This window comes from Elephas maximus, chromosome 8, assembly GCF_024166365.1.
Source record: "Elephas maximus indicus isolate mEleMax1 chromosome 8, mEleMax1 primary haplotype, whole genome shotgun sequence".
NCBI lineage: Eukaryota > Metazoa > Chordata > Mammalia > Proboscidea > Elephantidae > Elephas > Elephas maximus.
Genome location: NC_064826.1, coordinates 31918847 through 31939359, shown reverse-complemented (window position 1 = coordinate 31939359; position 20513 = coordinate 31918847). Strand labels below are relative to the sequence as shown.

At 39.4% G+C, this 20513-nt stretch overlaps 1 protein-coding gene across 5 annotated transcripts in view; it reads right to left on the bottom strand.

The window, feature by feature from the left end:
- Positions 1–3193: 3193 nt before the first annotated feature.
- Positions 3194–20513, bottom strand: part of CTTNBP2 (cortactin binding protein 2) — a 174339-nt gene continuing 157019 nt past the window's right edge. For 3 of the 5 annotated variants that reach the window (XM_049893339.1, XM_049893338.1, XM_049893340.1), the window contains exons 15-20: positions 19835–20040; positions 19307–19495; positions 16302–16365; positions 14683–14815; positions 13675–13776; positions 3194–4113 (exon numbers count right to left, since the gene is read on the bottom strand). In XM_049893339.1, the coding sequence (XP_049749296.1) occupies positions 3868–4113; positions 13675–13776; positions 14683–14815; positions 16302–16365; positions 19307–19495; positions 19835–20040 (940 nt within the window). In that variant the 3' untranslated portion in view covers positions 3194–3867. The remainder of the gene's footprint in view (positions 4114–13674; positions 13777–14682; positions 14816–16301; positions 16366–19306; positions 19496–19834; positions 20041–20513) is intronic. The other 2 variants (XM_049893336.1, XM_049893337.1) reach the window with 1 other exon arrangement.

Genomic DNA, 20513 nt, shown 5'->3' with positions numbered 1-20513 from the left:
TGGGCTTGGGGTGAGGGTTCCCTCCAGTGGACCAAGGCTTGTGTGGTTTGAACTTCCTACCAGTGTCAAAGAACTTTCCAGGCTTTCTTAGTTGTAGGCACAGAGAAAGGGGAGTTGTAGGGCTTGAAAGCTGTCAGCAGCTAAACATCAAAAATGGAGTCAGACCCTACAATTCCCTCCTCTCCCTGCTCCGTCTCCCACAACATGTACCTGGGCAGCACCTGATGTCAGTCATCCATCCCCATTGCCTTTGTTCTGTTTCCTTTGCTTTAATGAAATATAGGGATCTGATTTCTGCTCCCTCAGGTATCAGCTAGGAGAAAAAAAAAAAAAAAAAGTTAATCTGCGATTACTTGAGGTGCCTGATTGGTAGAAGCAGCCCTGGCAGCACAGTGGTTAAGTGCCCGGCCGCTCATCGGTAAACCGGCAGTTCTAACCCACTAGCCACTCCACGTGAGAGGTGTGGCAGTCTGCTTCTGTAAAGATTTACAGCCTTGGAAACCCTACAGGGCAGGTGTACCCTGTCCTATAGGGTCACTATGAGTTGGAATTGAATTGACTCCGTGGCAGCGGATTTGATTTTGCTTTTTGGATGAATGGTAGAAGCAAAAAGTTTTGGAGTCAGCAGGTACCTTAGTCACAAATAAATAAACCTACACCCCAGAAAGCTAAGTGTCATGCGTCAATGCCACACAGATCTCTCTCAAGGGAGAACAGGGAGTTTTATTACTTTAATTCCTGTGCTCTAATCATCCTATCACAGAGGAGAGGACTACAGTGTATCACATTTTAATAAGACAATTCAGAAACTAGGAAGAAAGACTGAGGCAGTAACATCTCTTGCCTCACAAATTACACCACACAAGTGCTACATATTACCAAAAAACCAAACCTGTTGCAGGGTCGCTTTCAACTCATAGTGACCCTATAGGACAGAGTAGAACTGCCCACAGGGTTTCTGAGGAGCGCCTGGTGGACTCCAACTGCTGACTTTTTGGTTAGCAGCCTTAGCTCTTAACCACTATGCCACCAAGGTTTCCCACTACAAATTACACTAGTTCCTATTTCCTTACTCAGAAGACCTGTCTTGAAAATTTTAGGGTGAAGCAAAATCGATTGTCAGAAAGGTTGGAACAAAAAACTGGCTTGGCAAAACCAACTTGTGCTGCTTTTGCTTTAAACAAAATAGTGAAAATATTATTGTATTTGGACTTAAACACCACTGGAAGGATTTGTCAGGAAGAAAACAGAACACTGACTGTTTATACCCTTTGGCACGAAGACCTGGACACCAAATGAACTTGGTCCGACTGTTTTTATTTTCTAAAGAGAGTAAAGTGCCTCAAATCAACAGGTCACCAAAAATAAATAAATTAAAAAAAAAAAAAAAGGCATATAGCTGAGCCACAGTGACTTGAATATCTGTGTGCTGTCTCCAGTTCTGGGAGGCAAGCAGATATACCAGAAACTTCTGGGTTATAAAAGAAGTTACCTATATAATGAGCTTATTGATTTCTAAAATTAATTCCTGCTTGGATTTTGATTGAGATGGCTTTACATTTGTAGGTTTAGGGAGATGAGGTCAGAACTTGAGCTCCTGACTCCTGCTCTTCCAGTGTTACTTACCTTCACTACTAAGTGGACATAGTGCGTGACTCTGCATATCCCTTCCCAGTTTATTTCTGTAATCCTTTCTCTTTCTCAAGTTAACACTGAAAAGGCATCTTGGTCCACAAGTAAACATATTTAGTCATAGTTAAAACCAGACTAAACTAACAGAGGATATCTACTCACTCATTTACTACTTTGACAAGTGTAGGATGCTCTCTGAGAAAAAGTATCTTGCGAAGGGGTGAAAACAATTCAGAAAGCATCCTAACTTTAGACAGTGACCTTCCTGTAATGGGTCATACTTGTTGTGAACTGATATCTTAATAAGGCTAGGCTATAGCCAACTGAATTTAATTTTTATGAATGACTAAATGCATAGAAAAAAAATTGTACTTGTGTAAAAGAGACCCTATCAAAATTGGTTAGTTTTCTTCATTAATCATTCATCAAGGTTTATGCAGCCTCTACTTTTTATCTCTTACGTAAGCAATTGCAAAATGTATTAGGGTATTTTGCAGGAACTTACCTTCAAGCTATGTTATGGATTGAATTGTGTCCCCTCAAAATATGCGCTGTAAATCCTAACCCCTATACCTGTGGTTATAATCCCATTTGGGAATGGGGTTTCTTTGTTGTTAACGTGACAGTGACAGTAGAGTATAAGGTGTGCTTTAAGTTAATCTCTTTTGAGATGTAAAAGAGCAGATTAGGCACATAGAAGCAAGCAGACATGGGGGAAGGGGAATGCCAGACCACAGGAAAATCAAGGAACCAAGAAAGAGAAGCTGAAAAGAGACAAAGACCTTCCTTCAGAGTTTAGAGAAAGAAAGCCTTTTTCTAGAGATGGTGCCCTTAATTTGGACTTCTATCCTCCTAAAATGTAGAAAATTAATTTGTTAAAGCCACTTACTTGTGGTATTTCTGTCATAGCAGCACTAGATAACTAACACACCCTGTGACACATCTTGTGTTTGCAAGATACCAGCAGTTTTGCAATGTTTAATCCTGTATGAACGCAGGTGTAAACAACTATTCTGGCCAAAAAATGGATTTAAACACTCTTAAACAAGTAAATGATTCTTGGGATAAAACCATACTTTTTTTTTTTTTTTGGTATTTACGGAAAAAAGGGGGGAGGGTGGAAAATGTTTTTGTTCAGTGAGCACCTAATTCCTGGAGCTCCACTTAAATGTCTATTTTATTTTTATTTAAACCAATTACCTAACACTCCTGTAAGAGTGAGTCTGTGAACAGCTTGTTCTGTGAGGACAAGAGTTTTATGAATGTCTCTGAAGTTGCACACAAATATCTACCGCATGAATAAACTAAGAACTACAGATTGAAACTGCAGCAAAATTGTTTCACTAAGTCAGTATTTTATTTGATGTCAAAGCATCTCACCTCTGAGTTGTATAAGTAAAAGTGATTTTATCTGCAATTTTAGAAGAAACAGTTCTAGAAAATATCAGTTGTGCTACTAGAACTAAAGTTGAAGAGGAAGTTAATTCTGAATTAATTTATTGAAGTATTTATGAATGCAGGTATTTTTCATATCCATTTAGGTACAAAACTTTTGTAAGAAAGATAACACTTTTATTTCATTATAATTTCGTATTTTATAGGATTTATAATGCAAACTCGTTAAGCATAAATATACACGATGCAACTAAACAGCAATGTAACCATTAAAAGATTTAAAATGTGAAACTAGAATTTAACAGGCAAAATACTTAATATGGCTTGTAATGAAAAGAAACTGTTTAGAAATGATTTATTATTGCCCCATTCTAGTTATTCCTCATCAAGTGAACAGAGAATTATGATTTCCATTTAAAATGGTACATGTTTTCTAAGCCAATGCTGTACACATTTTGTAACAAGTAGTATACAATATGATTTACGGATTTTCTTCAATATACACATACATATATGTACAAATATATACAGATATACAGTACACAAACAACTCTGCTTTGATACCCCTGAACATCTTCATTAAAACTATTATAATTTTTCTATTATAAAACTACTTGAAAAGCTGGCGTAACTTCTTAGTATTGAAGTTTGACCCTACAGAATAAAAAAAAAAAAAAAATGCAAAAAAAAAAAGTTGGTTATAAATACATTCTTTACAAAAAATTGAATAGTGGTCCCGCACTCATACTTTATATCACAATGAAACACTAAGTTATTTACACATTCTTGTCCTTGGTTTGGTGTGAAATATACAGAAAAGTGAGAAAATTGTAGGCAGGCCTATTTGTTAGGTTTTTCTACTTGTTCATTTTTGCGTAAGTTCCAAATCTCGTCTTTTGAGTTGTTATTTATTTCTATTTGCCTTGTATTACTGCTGCTGCTGCTTCTTCTGGTGTTCTGGGAACACTGGGCGACTTTACTTCTAGGAACAGGAAGGAAAGATTTCACTCTTGAAACACCCAACTCGGTCTTTAATTTACTGTTGCTGCATTCTGTAGTTTGATGGCTGCTGAGAGGACTGACCTCCTGCAAGAGAAGAGAAACAAGACAATGGTTGTCACATTTGCCAAGCTTACCAACTTCCTCTCCTGTAATTAGTCCTAATTCTTCCTCTGAGCAAGCACAAAGGAGTTTCTCTCTAAACTCAGGTTCCCATGAAAAAAAAAAAAGATAAGAGAAAGGAGAACATACATGATTAATTTCTTGTAGACTCACTGCCTTATTTTCATTAGGCCTTTCCTCGTATCACATAAGTCTGAGACACAGGAGTCAGTGAATCAAATGCTGATGAATCTGGGCTATCCTTACCAACAGGAGCTTCACAAAATCCTGAATCTGTTGTTGTTGAGTTGATTTTGACTCATGACAACCCTATCTGTTACAGAGTAGAACTGCTCCATAAGGTTTTCTTCGCTATCATCTTAATGGAAGCAGATGTCAGGCCTTTCTTCCATGGTACCATTCGGTGGAGTCGAACTGCCAACCTTTAGGTTAGTAGTTGAGCACAGACCATTTGCACCAACCAAGGAGCCAAACAAAATCTTTGGCCCAAGGAAATCACCAAATTGGACTAGTCCAACTGACTAGGAGTAGACAGCTCTACAAATAAACTATGTCACTATGAGTAATTCACCCAAATTTTCTGCCTTTTATTTTCAGATCTGTAGAATGAAAATTGGACGACAAATAATCAACCAATATTTTTTGAGCATTTACTGTTCTAGGTGCTTGGCATATAACAGGCAACATAACAGAGAAACATTCTTCCTTTATGGAGCTTACATTCTAATAAATTAAGGCTCCTGTGCAGAAATTCTATGATTAGGTGGCTCAAGATCTTTTATACTTGGAAATAGCATGCTTTTTTTTTTTTTTTTATTTAGTGTCTCAGAACCTTATAATCACCTGGTGCCTGTTTCTTATTTTACCTACTAGAAAACAGAGGTAGGTAGGTAAAATAATATGCCCATAGTCACAGAGCAGTGAGGCTGAGATAAAACAGGCCTCCTAACTTTTACTCAAGGGCTTTTCCCCTACGCTACATTAAATTCTGCAAACTGGCAAAAGTGAAATTAAGCCTACTAAGTGAGCTGCTCCACATGCCTCTGAAGCAGTTGACATTGATTACTTTCCCTTCCGGAAACTCTCTCCAGCTCATCTTTGCACTCTGCTAGGTTTCTTCTTAAATTGGTAGTTCTAGACCTTGGCTGTGACGTTGGAATCTCAGGGGAAGCTTTAAATAACATTGATGACTGGGCCCCACTCCAGAGATTCAATTGATCTGGGGTGTGGCATGGATGTAAGTTTTAAAAAATCTACAATTGATTCTAATGTCCAACTGAAGTTGAGAACCTTGACCTTAACTCCTCAATGTCCTTTTTCTCAACTCTGTTCACTTCAGATCACGCAGTATTACTTGATGACCTTTCCCCTTTCTGCCCATTCTTAGTGTTTCAATTATCATCTCTGATCAAATAGCTCCCCAAGTTATAGCTCTGGTCCTCCTTTATCTACTGAGCTGGGAACTGCATTTCTAACCGCTAATGGATAAATTCATCTCTATGTCTGGCCTGTGCTTCAAACTCAATTTTTCTAAAGCCAAACTTTTATTTCCCCAATTCCATCCCTTTCTAAAGCCTTTCCTCTTGGCTTATTACTGGTTAATGATGCTGTCCCAGTTAATTCAGCTGGAGACCTCAGTTATCTTTAGCATCCACTTCTTTCTCCCCTACCCAAACCAATGTTGCTTTCAAAAGGGGCAGAGAATTACGGCTGTGTAGTGCAGACAGAAAGGAAGGGGATGCTTTCAGGCCTACTAACGCAGTATCAAATTCCTCAGCATGTCACTAAAGCCCTTTTTAAATTTGGCTTCAACCTCTCTTTTAAACCCATTTGCCCCTCCATTTCCATGTATTAAAATTCTAATAATTCTTTAAAGCCTAGCACAACACCTCCATTAAATCCCTAATCACCTAAGTAAAATCTGCTGACACCGGATCTTCAGACACACCTAATCTTAAATGGCAAGTCAGCTGTGCTACTCCAACATACTTTTGGCTAGAAGTTTCAGTGCTTTGAGTCTTCCCAAACATCAAGTATGTGTAATGAGTGAAGAATAAAGATGGGACAAGTATGGAATTTAGACTGCATGTATTTAGGAGAGAAGGATGGCTAGGCTGGAAAAGTTTGACTTAGAAAGGAGATAGCTTCCTGATAAAAGTTCCCTCATCAGGGAGTCATGAAACAGCTGGGTTCTGTCATGTTAGAAGGGCCAAATCTCTCCAAGGAAGCATAAGAAAGTGGCTGAGGTGCAGTTGCTCAAAGGCACACACATCTCAGCAGCCCCTGTCACCTCCCATTTGTACTTTACAACAGGTTAAGAGTCAATGGAAAGAAAACCAAAACACCTATTTTTGTTTTGTAGGGAAGCTTATGCCATCAGGCTACCAGAGAGAAAATCTGAGAGAAATAATTATATTGCTTGATGACCTGAGTTGCTGAGGTAGAGAAAAGGGTCACGTGCTGACAAATAACTGTGAAAAGATAGTTCAGATACCATAATCCAGCTCCATTTCGCTGTACAAGAAATTACTTAGCCATGGGCCTAGTTAGGCCAATCCCAACTTCTAATTTTGCCTAGAACACCAGCAAAGTCAGCACATACATATTACCCAAACATGGCATCTTCCTCTAATCCTGATGCCCCATTCTTCCTCATATAGACCAGCTTCTCGGATTATTCGTTCAGCATACAGATTGAATAGGTATGGTGAAAGGATACAACCCTGACAGACATCTTTCTTGACTTTAAACCAATCAGTGTCCCCTTGTTCTGTCTGAACAACTGCCTCTTGATCCATATAAAGGTTCCTCGTGAGCACAATTAAGTATTCTGGAATTCCTATTCTTCGCGATATTATTCATAATTTGTTATGATCCACAAAGTCAAATGCCTTTGCATAGTCAATAAAACACAGGAAAACATCCCTCTGGTATTCTCTCCTTTCAGCCAGGATCCACCTGACATCAGCAATGAAATCTCTGGTTCCACATCCTCTTCTGAAACCAGCCTGAATTTCTGGCAGTTCCCTGTCGATATACTGATGCAGCTGTTTTTGAACGATCTTCAGCAAAATTTTGCTTGCGTGTGATATTAATGATATGTTCTATAATTTCCACATTCGGTTGGATCACCTTTCTTGGCAATAGGCATAAATATGGATCTCTTCCAGTCGGTTGGCCAGGAAGCTGTCTTCCATATTTCTTGGCATAGACGAGCTAGCACCTCCAGTGCTGCATCTGTTTGTTGAAACATCTCAATTGATATTCCATCAATTCCTGGAGCCTTGTTTTTTGCCAATGCCTTCAGAGCGGCCTGGACTCCTTCCTTCAGTACCATCAGTTCCTGATCATATGCTAACTCTTGAAATGGTTGAACATCAACCAATTCTTTCTGGTATAATGACTCTGTGTATTCCTTCCATCTTCTTTTGATGGTTCCTGCATTGTTTAATATTTTCCCCATAGAGTCCTTCACTATTACAACTTGAGGCTTGTGCTTTTTCTTCAGTTCTTTCAGCTTGAGAAACGCTGAGTGTGTTCTTCCGTTTTGGTTTTCTATCTCCAGCTCTTTGGACACGTCATTATAATACTTTGTCTTCTGGAGCCACCCTGTGAAATTTTCTGTTCGGCTCTTTGACTTCATCATTTCTTCCTTTTGCTTTAGCTGCTCGACGTTTGTGAGCAAGTTTCAGGGTCTCCTCTGACATCCATCTTGGTCTTTTCTTCCCTGTCTTTTCAATGACCTGTTGCTTTCTTCATGGATGATATCCTTGATGTCATTCCACAACTCGCCTGGTCTTCTGTCACTAGAATGCAATGCGTCAAATCTATTCTTGAGATGGTCTCTAAATTCAGGTGGGAGATATACTCAAGGTCATATTTTAGCTCTAATGGACTTGCTCTGGTTTTCTTCAGTTTCAGCTTGAAGTTGCATATGAGCAATTGATGGTCTGTTCCACAGTCAGCCCCTGGCCTTGTTCTGACTGATGATATTGAGCTTTTCCATCGTCTCTTTCCACAGATGTAGTCAATTTGACTCCTGCGTGTTCCATCTGGCAAGGTCCACGTGTATAGTTGCCATTTATGTTGGTGCAAGAAGGTATTTGCAACAAGAAGTCATCGGTCTCGCAAAATTCTATCATTTGATCTCCAGCATTGTCTCTATCACCAAGGCCATATTTTCCAACTACTGATCTTTCTTCTTTGTTTCCAACTTTCGCATTCCAGTCACCAGTAATTATAAATGCATCCTGATTGCATATTTGATCAATTTCAGATTGCAACAGCTGATAAAAACCTATTTCTTCATCTTTGGCTTTAGTGGTTGATGGGTAAATTTGAATAATAATAGTCTTCCTTGTAGGAGTATGGATATTATCCTACCACTGATGGCGCTGTACTTCAGGATAGATCTTGAAATGTTCTTTTTGACAATGAATGCAACACCATTCCTCTTAAAGCTGTCATTCCCAGCATAGTAGACTATATGATTGTCTGATTCAAAATGGTCAATACCAGTCCATTTCGGCTCACTAATGCCTAGGATATCGAAGTTTATGGGTTCCATTTCATTTTTGACGATTTCCAATTTTCCTAGATTCATACTTCGTACATTCCAGGTTCTGATTATTAACAGATGTTTGCAGCTGTTTCTTCTCACTTTGAGTCATGCCACAACAGCAAATGAAGGTCCCGAAACTTGACTCTATCCACGTCATTAAGGTCGACTCTACTAAGGTCAGCCTTCAGTATGAATTATACCACAACATAAAGAAAACAAAACATAAAGAAAAAAAAATCCTCACAACTGGACCAATGAGCAAGACCATGATAAACAGAGAAAAGACTGACATTGTCAAGGATTTCATTTTGCTTGGATCCACAAGCAACAGCCATTGAAGCAGCAGTGAAGAAATCAGACGACGCATTGCACTGGGCAAATCTGCTGCAAAGGACATCTTTAAAGAAAAGAAAAGATGTCACCTTGAAGCCTAAGGTGTGCCTGACCCCAGCCATGGTATTTTCAATTGCATCATACACGTGTGAAAGCTGGACAATGAATAGGGAAGACTAAAAAAGAACTGACGCCTTTGAATTGTGGTGTTGGCAAAGAATATTCAATATACCATGGACTGCCAAAAGAATGAACAAATCTGTCTTGGAAGAACTACAACCAGAATGCTCCTTAGAAGCAAGGATGGCAACACTTCGGACATGCTGTCATGAGGGATCAGTCCGTGGAGAAGGACATCATGCTTGGCAAAGCAAAGGGTCAGCAGAAAACAGAAAGCCCCTAAAGGAGGTGTACTGACACAGTGGCTGCAACAATGAGCTCAAGCGTAACAACCACTGTAAGGATGGCGCAGGACCAGGCAGTGTTTCGTTCTGTTGTGCTTAGGGTCGCTATGAGTCGGAACCAACTTGACGGAACCTAACAACAACAAACATGGCATGCTATAAAGTAAGGATTGCCACTAGTTGATACAGAGAATCTACAGGTGTGTGTATGTAGATCCGATTGTAAATAATTTTGCTATGATCTTTGAACCTCCTCTGGAAATCTACATGGGCGGTACCAAGAACCAGAGACAGGAAAGGAGACGCACAGAGCTTTTTCTAGTCTGTTCCTTTCACTACAACATGAAGGTAAGGAGAATGCTCCTTCATGGTCTGAGGCAGGAAATGCCACACGAAATAAAGGACCAAGAAGCACCTGCAACAGTGAAAAATGTGGTTAGGGATACAGAGGCTGGATGTGTAGACCTGTGAGGCAGAGTCAGTCCCTAGATGCAGGAGGACAGAGGATGAGGAGGCATGATGAGAACGAGGAGAAGCACTTGGGCTTAGTGAGAGCCATGGCAATTCAAACCTGGGAGGGCAAGAAAAGAGCAAGTGACTGAGGGACAATGTCCTGAACCAGAGGGTGATGCTCCTGACACTCTGGCAGCCAAGCACAAGTTTGGAGGTGTTTTTCCCAAAGCTATGAGGTACCTGAGTCTGGGTGTAGGAGAGTTAAGGGCATTTCCAAACCCCCAAAATTCTCTGTATTAAACACATCAGGTTACTATCAATGTTGCTATGCATATTAAACTCCAAGATGAGGTATAATTTGTATAGAAAGGCACTGCCCCTGGAGTAGATGTTCTAGTTATTTAACTTTAAAGGGTTATTGTGAAGTCAGAACAATTCATTCATCCATTCATTCAATACTAAGTATCTGCTAGAATTTAAGAGGATACCGTAACTTCTGGCCTCTAGGTTGCAAAGCAGAAAGCACAGAAAGCACTGCAGAGGAGATGGTGTTAGAGGCGGGCCTTTAGGGACGTACATGATTGTGACAGGTGAGGAGGAGAGAAAGGGTCCTAAAGGAAAGGAACTATGTACGATGAGGTTGCCGGAAGAGTAAAAAGTAAGTTACATGTGAAAGGTTACAGTATCAACCCCTTAGAAGATACATTTGGAAAGAAAGAAATGGGATGGCAAGTGAGGAGGGTGATATATCAGAGCTGTGTTTTAGAGCAATGAGTCCCAGCCCTGGTTTTGAATGAGAATCACCAGGGAACTCGTAAAAAAATCCTAATGTCCATTATGAACCTCAGGCCAATTATGTCAGAACCTTTACAGGGTGGAAACTAGACATAGGAACTTCAAAAACTCCTCAGGTGAGACACACACAACAGGCAAATGTATAGAGATCAGAGTTTGACAGTGGTTAGCAGGGGCAGGCGGGAAGGGGAAAGAGGGGAATTTTAGTTTAGCTTTGAGCACTGGGGTTTAGCACTGAGCTTCCGTTTATGGGATGGAAAATATGGCAATGGGTGTTGGTTGTACAATATGATTGATATAATTGATTTCAATGAACTGTACAAGTGAAAATGTTGAACTGGCAAATGCTGTGTTATCTATTTTTACAACAGCAACAAAAAAAAATTCGTTAGAAAAAAAGAATTCCTCAGGCAGATTTCATTATAACGTCAAAGATGAGAACTCTTGCTTTAGGGAGATTAGTTTGCACACGTGGGAAGAAAACATGTTTATTAGTCTCTGCTCTTTCTATAGGGTTGCTATGTGTTGGAATCGACTTGATGGCAATGGGTTTGGTTTTGGTTTGCTCTTTCTATTGATGGTTTAAAAAATTGTGTCTGTGTGTTTAATTTAGAAGGCTGTCTAACATGCCATCTAACTGATAAACCCAACTACATTCCACTCCTGTTGGAGCAGTAAGGAGTTATACTACGGCAAGTAATGAGGTTAATTCACTCAGTGTTGCCTTCTAAAGGGTGATGGCAGCTGTAAGGCCCCTCTCTGGCGAAGGCATAGCCAGTCTCTTGCCATGCAGGAGAAAGTGGTTTCAAATAACCCAGAGAGCTCTTAGCTCTGAAGGGAGTTACTTTCTGATAACAGAAGAAACTGGGCATCTAACCAAGAAATGCTAGTTGAGTCAGAAGTGAGCCTACCTTCCCCAGGAGAGAAAAGGAATGAGCCCACCACACTTTGAGAAGGCTGCCAAATGAGTGTGACTTTGCCCTCTGCTGGCAGGTCTTGAGAAAAACATCTTCTACTCACTGGGGATGAGTCCCTCCAAGAAAGGGTGGGGGCCAGCGTTCAATGCATGCTTGTTTTTATTAATTGCTGTCCTATTAACTGCACATTTAAATAACCTGGAGTCCTTCTGTAAGAACCAGGCAGTATAAAGCTCATTTTTTAAAGATCGCTTTTAAAGCTGCCCTGAGCTGCACTAAGCTTACCCTACTTTCAGTCCTTTTTTAAAACTTTTTATGGACAGTACTTTCTTATAAAGGAGCCCTGGTGGCACAATGGTTAAGCACTCACTTGACTGCTAATTGAAAGATTGGTGGTTTCAACCTACCCAGTGGCTGCTTAGGAGAAAGACTTGGCGATCTGCTCCGATAAAAGATTACAGCCTAGAAAACCTTACAGAGCAGTTCTGCCCTGTCATAGGGGGTCACTGTGAGTCGAAATTGGCTTGATGGCACCTGACAACGACAATCTTATTATTGAAAACTCAACAGGGTCATGGGACAGAGAAGTAGGATACAAAAATGTATCTCATTAGATATTCACACAACCCAGCCAGTCACTGCTTGTCAACATTTGTGTACAGGACAGTGACTCGGCCCTTCTTGTTCCTCCTCCCAGACCTTCACAGCCCCTTCCACTATGATCCACAAGGAATGCTGCAGAACTGATGTGTAAGCTCAGGGAATGTGTTCTGGTCTCCAGTGAACCAAAGCTCAAGGTGGGCCACCACACACGGGCAAATAGTGGAGGCTTTAAAGATGGCAAGAGGCAACTCTTAAAGTATTTTCCAACCAGAATGCTCAGTAGAGGCCCCAGGTCACCTCTTTAGGTCATCTTCCCTAAAATGTCTCCAAATTTTGCTTTTGCTGAGCGTCTAAATTGTTCCCCAATTGAGGAAAAAAAAAGCCGACACTGTGATAGAGTGGGCCTGAAAGACCATGTTCTTCTTCAACACAGGTCATCATGTCGTGTATTTTTTACTGGGGGCCTCAGCCCTGCCAACTTCCCTAACCCCCTCCTTCCTCCAACACACATAGCTCGCAAAGTTTTACATGTAACTAGCAGGGCCTGCCATGAGACCAGACAAGGATTAATAATTTAATAGTCTCACTGTGCTCCATTATAACCCTGCTCTCTGCACTGCCCCCCGGCCCTGGCCTTTGTGTGCCACCAAGGGAGGAGATGGGAACAGGCTGTGAGCTGAATCGCTACGCCTTGGTGAATAAGCCACATATAATTAAACGCCTGCACGAAATCTGCATCCTCACAAAATAATTAATGGATAAGAAGTTGTTTTATTATTTCCATCCACCCAGGAGTACCATGCAGTGCCATCTCTTGCCACTTACTAACTGATCAATAATGGTCCAGCACCATGCAGTGGAATTTCTCTCAAGACGTTAATGAAGTCTATTTGAAGCCTGGCTTTTCCATTTGCTATTTTGACTTTGTCTTTAAAGGAAAGCCTCTCATTCAAACACATTGCATGTTATGACAAGTTAGGAAAATGAAAACAAAAATTATTAGATTTGTGTAAAATATCTTTATGTTACCACTCAGCCTGACTTTCCTTGGCTGTAATTAACTCCAATTTTCCAAAAATGCAGGAAATCTTGTTTTTCAGTTGAGGACTGAAAAACAACACATCTTAAAATGGAATAACCAAGAAAACCGAAGTTCTATTACTTCTAGTTTTGGCATGCTCCAATGAAAACAAACGGAGACCTTCTCAAAAGAAATGCACAGTTTTGGAGTAAAATCTTGGGCATCGAATAGAAAGAAAAAGTAATGCTTTTTTTTTTATGTCATTCTTTCAAGATATCTCAAATAACAATCTTTCTTTAATCTTGGTTAACTCTGAACATTTTTATCCTTATCTTATCCCCGTTGTTTTAAAGTACCTGTGTTTCACATTCAAAGTTCGTGAAGTCGATTCCAGAGCAATCTTTCTCGGCCCCATTTTGGGAGGTGAGAGACACTTACCTTTTGTGACACTGGCATTCGTGGATTATTAACAGTTGCTGAAAATGCAGGGCTGTTTCTGGAGCTATCAAATCTCCTTAAATCATCCCTGGAATCAGCAATCTGGAAAATACAGTTTATCAAGTCATGATCCATTTCTCACTCTATTAAAAAAGTCAAGAGAAGACCGGAAGAGTTTTATAGGAAAAAAAATATAACTAGAAAAGAGTGCAAGACTTTAATCACAGCCTTACTTCCCAGTGGACAATTATTTCAGCTCATTTCCAGCAAGGTTTAGGTAAGAGCATTGCTTCTACTTTGTTCCAGAGATTATGACTATTCATATACAATAGCTGAGTCTGCAGTGGAGCCTGCATTGGTTCTATCTTCTTACGTTCCTTTTCTGGTAAAAGGCATTTACGAAGGAAGCCTGGTTCAACTTGGAGATATCGGAGCACCAAAACAGGTTGAACTTGATGCTGTTAATGTTTTCTTTGGAATTTCAGGTCACTGGTTTTCATATTTGGATCTCAAATTTCACTGCTTACGGACTATGATTATATGCATTTTACAGGCCAATTCTTTCTATTGGTAAAGAAAGTTGTTGCTGTCGCAGTCTCCAACACAGGATTGCCATGATGCTTGCTCTAATTATCTCTTGCTCCTAGACGACTTATGTGCACAAAGTTAGGGATACAATAAGGAAAAAAAAAACCTGGGGAAACTCAGAGTGAAGCTCAGAAAAATGACTCCCAAGTGTGTTGGTGTTCTTTGTGCTAATCCAATTAACATACACGACATAAGTTTTAGGTCTTTCAGAGTGGGGTAAAACAAACTTTACCCAATCAGGCTGCCTTACTGTACAAAAGATATTTCAGAAGAAATGGCTATTCAAAGCAGGTGATGGATGGTTTAATTTCAAGCAATAAGGACTTTCTTTCAGGGAACAAGTGTTATGCTGTGGCTCCAGAAAGTCTCTCCATTGCTGGAGGGTCTCACTTGATGTCCACACCCACTGGTGTTGCTCACCTTGCTTATATCAGATTCAGATTTGCTGGAACACATGCTCTGAAGTTCCTTAACAAGGTCGGCTTCATCATCTGAACCCAGAGAGAGTCTTTGATCCAGATTCAACGTCAATGACAGGTCATTCTCTAAACACCTAACGTGAAGTTCAGAAAAAGGTTTTTAAAAGTGAGGGCAACAACCCAAGGCCCAATATGGAAATCTAGACATGGTACCTCTTTTCAGGATTTGGTGTAGATTGGGGAAAGGGTTTTTTAATATACTTTAAGGCATGTCATACATGCCATTTAGTGTAGCAACCCACTCCCATACCCTGAGAGCTTAGCATAAAGGGTTTTGATCCTAACTCCTACTCAAAATTCTCCTCAATGGATATAATTTTATTTCATATAGAAATCTACTTTGACTGATAACATTTCAGTTTTTTTCTTCTGTCTTCCAGATGATAAAACTAAGACAATAAACACTGTGTTGTATGGGGGCAGTGTGATATATTGGAGCAAACAGGAATTTCGGCTTGGCTCTATTACTTACTAGCAATATGGATATAGGTCCATATATGTACGTACACATACACACACACACAGAGCCCTTGTGGCACAGTGGTTAGGTGCTAGGCTGCTGACCAAAAGGTTGGCAGTTCGAATCCATCAGCGGCTCCTTGGAAACCCTATGGGGCAGCTCTACTCTGTCCTACAGGGTGGCTATGAGTTGGAATTGACTTGACAACAATGGGTTTTTTAGTACATACATGCGTGCATACATACATACTTATCTATACATCCATGTATCTATGTATGTACGTATGTATGTATGTATCTATCAAACATCTCAATTCCTGGTTTCCCTTGTCTATAAAGAGACCCTAATGCCCACATCACAGGGTTGTTGTGAAAATTATATAGGCTATTTTATATAAGATATCTAGCAGTGGGCCTGGCAGAAAGTAGCTCTGTGATGTAGTTTCCTTGTTCTTCCATCTCGCTCTTTACTTCTTCCCTTCTATAACGCTGAGAATGAGGGTACAGGGTCCTAAATGTTACCTGTCAAGCTGCAGGGCACACAATTTATCGGGCTACAATGGGGATGTATTTACAATTGCCCAAACATTTTTCTTTTAGCCAAATCATTCTTACACCTCAAATTTTGTAAGCTGAAGTAATCAATTATCTAGGAACATTATGAATAATAAATACGTAATGTAAAAAATAAATATAATTATCACTGTAAATATTTACCACTTAAAAACATGTCATGCTATATTTCTATAAATCTAGAATTTAAAAAAATCAGTCATCTAAGGCCTGTTTAAAAGATTATGAATGCATGACTTTACCATATCTCTTATCAAAGACATTGAGTTATTATTAACTTGATTAAAAAAATAAAGCCAGTAACAGTTCTGACCTTACAAAAAAATTAGGCAGTTTTATTAAGCTTAAGGAACATTTTTCAGATTCCATTCAAGTATATCAGCATTTGAATGGTCTCTGTTGCTTTTAAAAATATCACATTAACAGTATAATAGTTGCACAGACCATTAATAAGAGCATATAACTTGAAAAATAGTGACTTTAGTTACTTGATTAATCTTTACTGTTTGTTATGAAAGGGGAACTTACTTTTGTCTTGACAGAGAAGCATTCCTGTTACAATTCAGCTGTGATACGGTCTTATTTTTTATACCTGTTTTAAAAAGAACTGTAATTACTTTCAACAGAACAGGTGTTTGTCCCTGTGCATCTTGAACTCTGGTATTTATGAAACAGGTTGTGGGCTCTGCAGCACTTTTGTGCTGTTCCTAGATTAATATCCATCTCTTGAGGAGGTTCTCTTCGGGGCAGTGGCCCTGTGCGTAGCCTCCTGCACAAGCATTGTGGCTGGCAGGGAACAACTATCTTATTTACATTTGTTACTGAAGTCAATACAGCTAAGACCACCTGAAGGAACCCTGGTGGTGCAGCGGTTAAGCATTCTGCTGCTAACTGAAAGGTCAATGGTCTGAACCCACCAGCGGCTCTGTGGGATAAAGATGTGGCAGTCTACTTCCCTAAAGATTACAGCCTTGGAAACCCTATGGGGCAGCTCTACTATGACCTATAGGGTCGCTGTGAGTTGGAACTGACTTAATGACAAAGAGTTTGGTTTGGAGACCACCACAAATTCTCAACTTTGCTTGTATCAACTGTCCTCTTCTCGCAAGTCAAGTCCTTATTTCCCTACGTCCTTGTTCCCAAAGTACCAGAAATTGAGTTTAATAGCTGCCTTTTGATGATGGTATTCTCCCTTTCTCTACTTTTGTTTCTCCTCAAACACTACTATTTAGATCAAGCGTAGTTTTTGATCTGTGGGCCTATAATGGATAAATAGTGTGTGTGGCAATAACAGTGTCTGGTGTGGTTTGTGGTCCGGCATTAACAGAAAGACAGGTGGTTCAAATCCACCTGGTGGTGCTGCTGAACAAAGGTCTGGAGGATCTACGTCTGTTAAGATTACAAACATTGAAAATTCTACGGGATGCAGTTCTACTCTGAAACGCATGGGACACTGACTTGATGGCAGTGTTTTTTTCCTTTTTCTGTAGAAAATTAAGTTTTAATTATCTTTGTATATACAGAAAGTATAAATGGTACACAAAAAGGCATGAGATTTTAAAAATAATACTACCAATCACAGGAATGTTTTTCAGACTACAGGTTATGGCCCATTTAAAAAAACAAACAAACAAAAAATGAAACAGCTAATATTACACTGCATTATATGCAGTAAATATATTGATTAGTATCAATTATACATGTGTACAAATGAATAGGTTTGTGTGTACTGCTTATGATGTAAAACGTATTTCTCACTGTGGGTTATGGTCAAAAAGGTTTGAAAAACACTGTTACAAACCATTTTAGACTCTAAAAATATGACTTTCTCTAATACTTCAAATTTTATGGGCTCATTAAAACATTTAGTTTCTTCTGAGTGAATTCTAAAATTGTACGAATATTGGTAGTAAAATTTTCTCTAAAGAGTGTGTTTGGGAAATAAGTTGAGTTTTATATATCCTCATTAAATGTATATCAGCAGAAATAATGTCTGTACTAGTTTCTTTGTTGATAGTTTTATCATCATCAGAAAGCCATAATGAGTAAGCTCTCTGCTAACTACTCTATTGAGTTCATAGACACCAGTCCTGCCCTCCACAAGCCTGTGATCCAACAGAATTGACCTCTCTGTTTTAGGTGAGAAAAGAAATGGGTTGTATCTCTACCAAACTGGATACGTTTAAGTGATCGGCATGGTATGCAAAGGGGTTTCTATTTTGGTATTTTTTTCAACAATGGTGTCAAAAAACAAAATCGACGCAACCATTACTGGGTCCTGAAGATCTAAAATTAATTATATATGTCAGCAATCCACAACGCACATGGGGTTGATGCATTGAACCATCTTTTCATTCTTGTTCAAATATGGATTTCCTTTAGGGAGACTATTTATAATTCATATAATTGTTGACCATCATATTACCAAAGTCAAATAGATTAGGTGTAATACTGGTAGATGTGTTGCACCTTCTTTGTTAGAATGAATACTTAAGACATTACTCTCCTCACTCCCAATACTGTGAATCTGAAAAGTCTTATTTGCCATTCATTGTAGTTCAGCTTACATGGTGCTAAGGAAAGGTGACCTATTCTCTAATAACTTATCCATTCATAAATAAATATTTATTGAATGTGTATGTGTAAAATAAGTAAATATTTATGGAATGTGCACTATGCTCTATTCCAGGTAGTACAAATTAAGCAGTAAAAACAGTGGACGATCCCTGCCCTCATGGAATTTATATCCTAATAAGTCATTAAACACACTGCACAGGATACAATGTCATGTATGAAAAATAAATTTGTAAAATTAATGCTTTATAAAGGCTTTAAATTGTTATCATATAGGGTGTACTTACACTTTTAAAAATTTAAGGTTGCCTCAGGAAACCCTGGTGGCATAGTGGTTAAGAGCTATGGTTGCTAACCAAAAGGTCGGCAGGTTAAATCCAGCAGGCACTCCTTGGAAACCCTATGGGGCAGTTCTATTCTGTCCTATAGGGTTGCTATGAGTCGGAATCGATTTGACAGCAATGGGTTTGGTTTTTTTATTAGGAATGACACATAAAAGGAGAAAAATATGAGATAAAATGTGACAATTTTATTACATAAATTTAACTGTTGATGCCAAGTAAAACAAATTAAAAAAAATAAATGATCACTAACAAGATAAAAATAAATTTGATTTCAGGATTCTCATAAAAAAGATGTATTTTTCAGGTAGGATGCTCCTAGTATTTCTGAAAATACCACTTACTACACTCACATATACCAACAATCATGAAGACAGTGCAAGACTAAGCAACATTTTGTTCTGTTATACATAAATTCATCGTGAGTTGGAGCCAACTCAAACCCACTAACAACAATAAACCTACTACATACTTTGTTTATTCCTTGAGAACGTGCATTGAGATAGTCAGAATTTTGTGTTGTTGAATGCATAATGATAAAAATAAAAGTGCATCTGCATCCAGAAACCAGACCATGAATACAGACACTTCTAAGCAACATCCTCACACTGCCCTTACCTTCATCACTCAGGTCTGGCTTACTCCAGGTGGGTGAAGGGAAGCGGCGGCCAGACTTCTTGCGAGGACTGGTGCTCACCTTTCTCCAGGCACCATTCTCCCCTTTCTTCTTGCCACAACTGCTATAACTTGAAACTATGGATAAAGGGAAACTTCCTCCTTTGAACTCAGCAATATACTGGTCTAGCTCTGAAACAACACAGATCACATTGTGCCAAAAGGAAGGCAGTGATAATATCGTTTTATACAGCAAAGCAAAATACAGCATTTCCAATTCTCAAATAAATGGACTCTTAAACATCATGGGCCTGCACAATACCCAAACAGGGGTTTTATGAACCAGCACAAACTTGACTTGGAGGTAGGGAATTCAAATATGAGTCAACAATTACAAGTGGAGACCAAGATGTGGAACGAGGTCATGAAATGTCCATTAATGTGAAGATAACTTCTCTAGTTACCAAGAGGGAAAAAAGAGCTTCTGGAAAGAGTGTGACTTTCCTCTTCACCCAGCATGAGGTCACATACCTGCTCTTGGGAGGGGACAGCCGTGCAGAACAGCTTTATTAAGCAAGATGCTGAGAGCAGCTTTAACGACAGCCTGCTGTCCTTGGCTGGGGTGTTTTTTAGCATTTGTTTGTCCAAGGCCAGGTTGTCTTTTCACAGAGGCTTTTGACAATATTGCTTCTTGAACTCTGGGTGCAATAACGGCATTCCACAGCTTGGACATCCACCTTGCAAGAGAGGACCAGATTCACCAAAGTCAAGACCAGACCCTCATGAATTACACACAACTGTGAAAAGGTTGTAAGACCATTGTTTAGTAAAGAATTTACCCTTGTCCAAAAAGATGTCTGGCCTTTGCCCTTGGCTTCTGGGAGGTAATCTTTGTCTGGGGCCTTAGGGCCACCTGGTGTCAGTTTACCTGGAGACTGAGGTCTACCGCATGAGCAAAGAATCATGTTAATGTAATGGACCCCCAATAAAAACTGGACACTGAAGCTCCTGGTTGGCAATACTCCGGAAGTATTGTCACACATCTTCACTCCACGGGAAAAGCTCTGCTCTATGTGTTTCTTCCCTTGGATGATTTTAACCTGTATCCTTTCCTGTAAAACTGTCGTCTTGAGTGTAATAGCTTTCAGTGAGTTCTGAATCCTTCTAGTGAATTAATGAACCTGAAGGTGGTTTGGGGACCCCTCTTCCT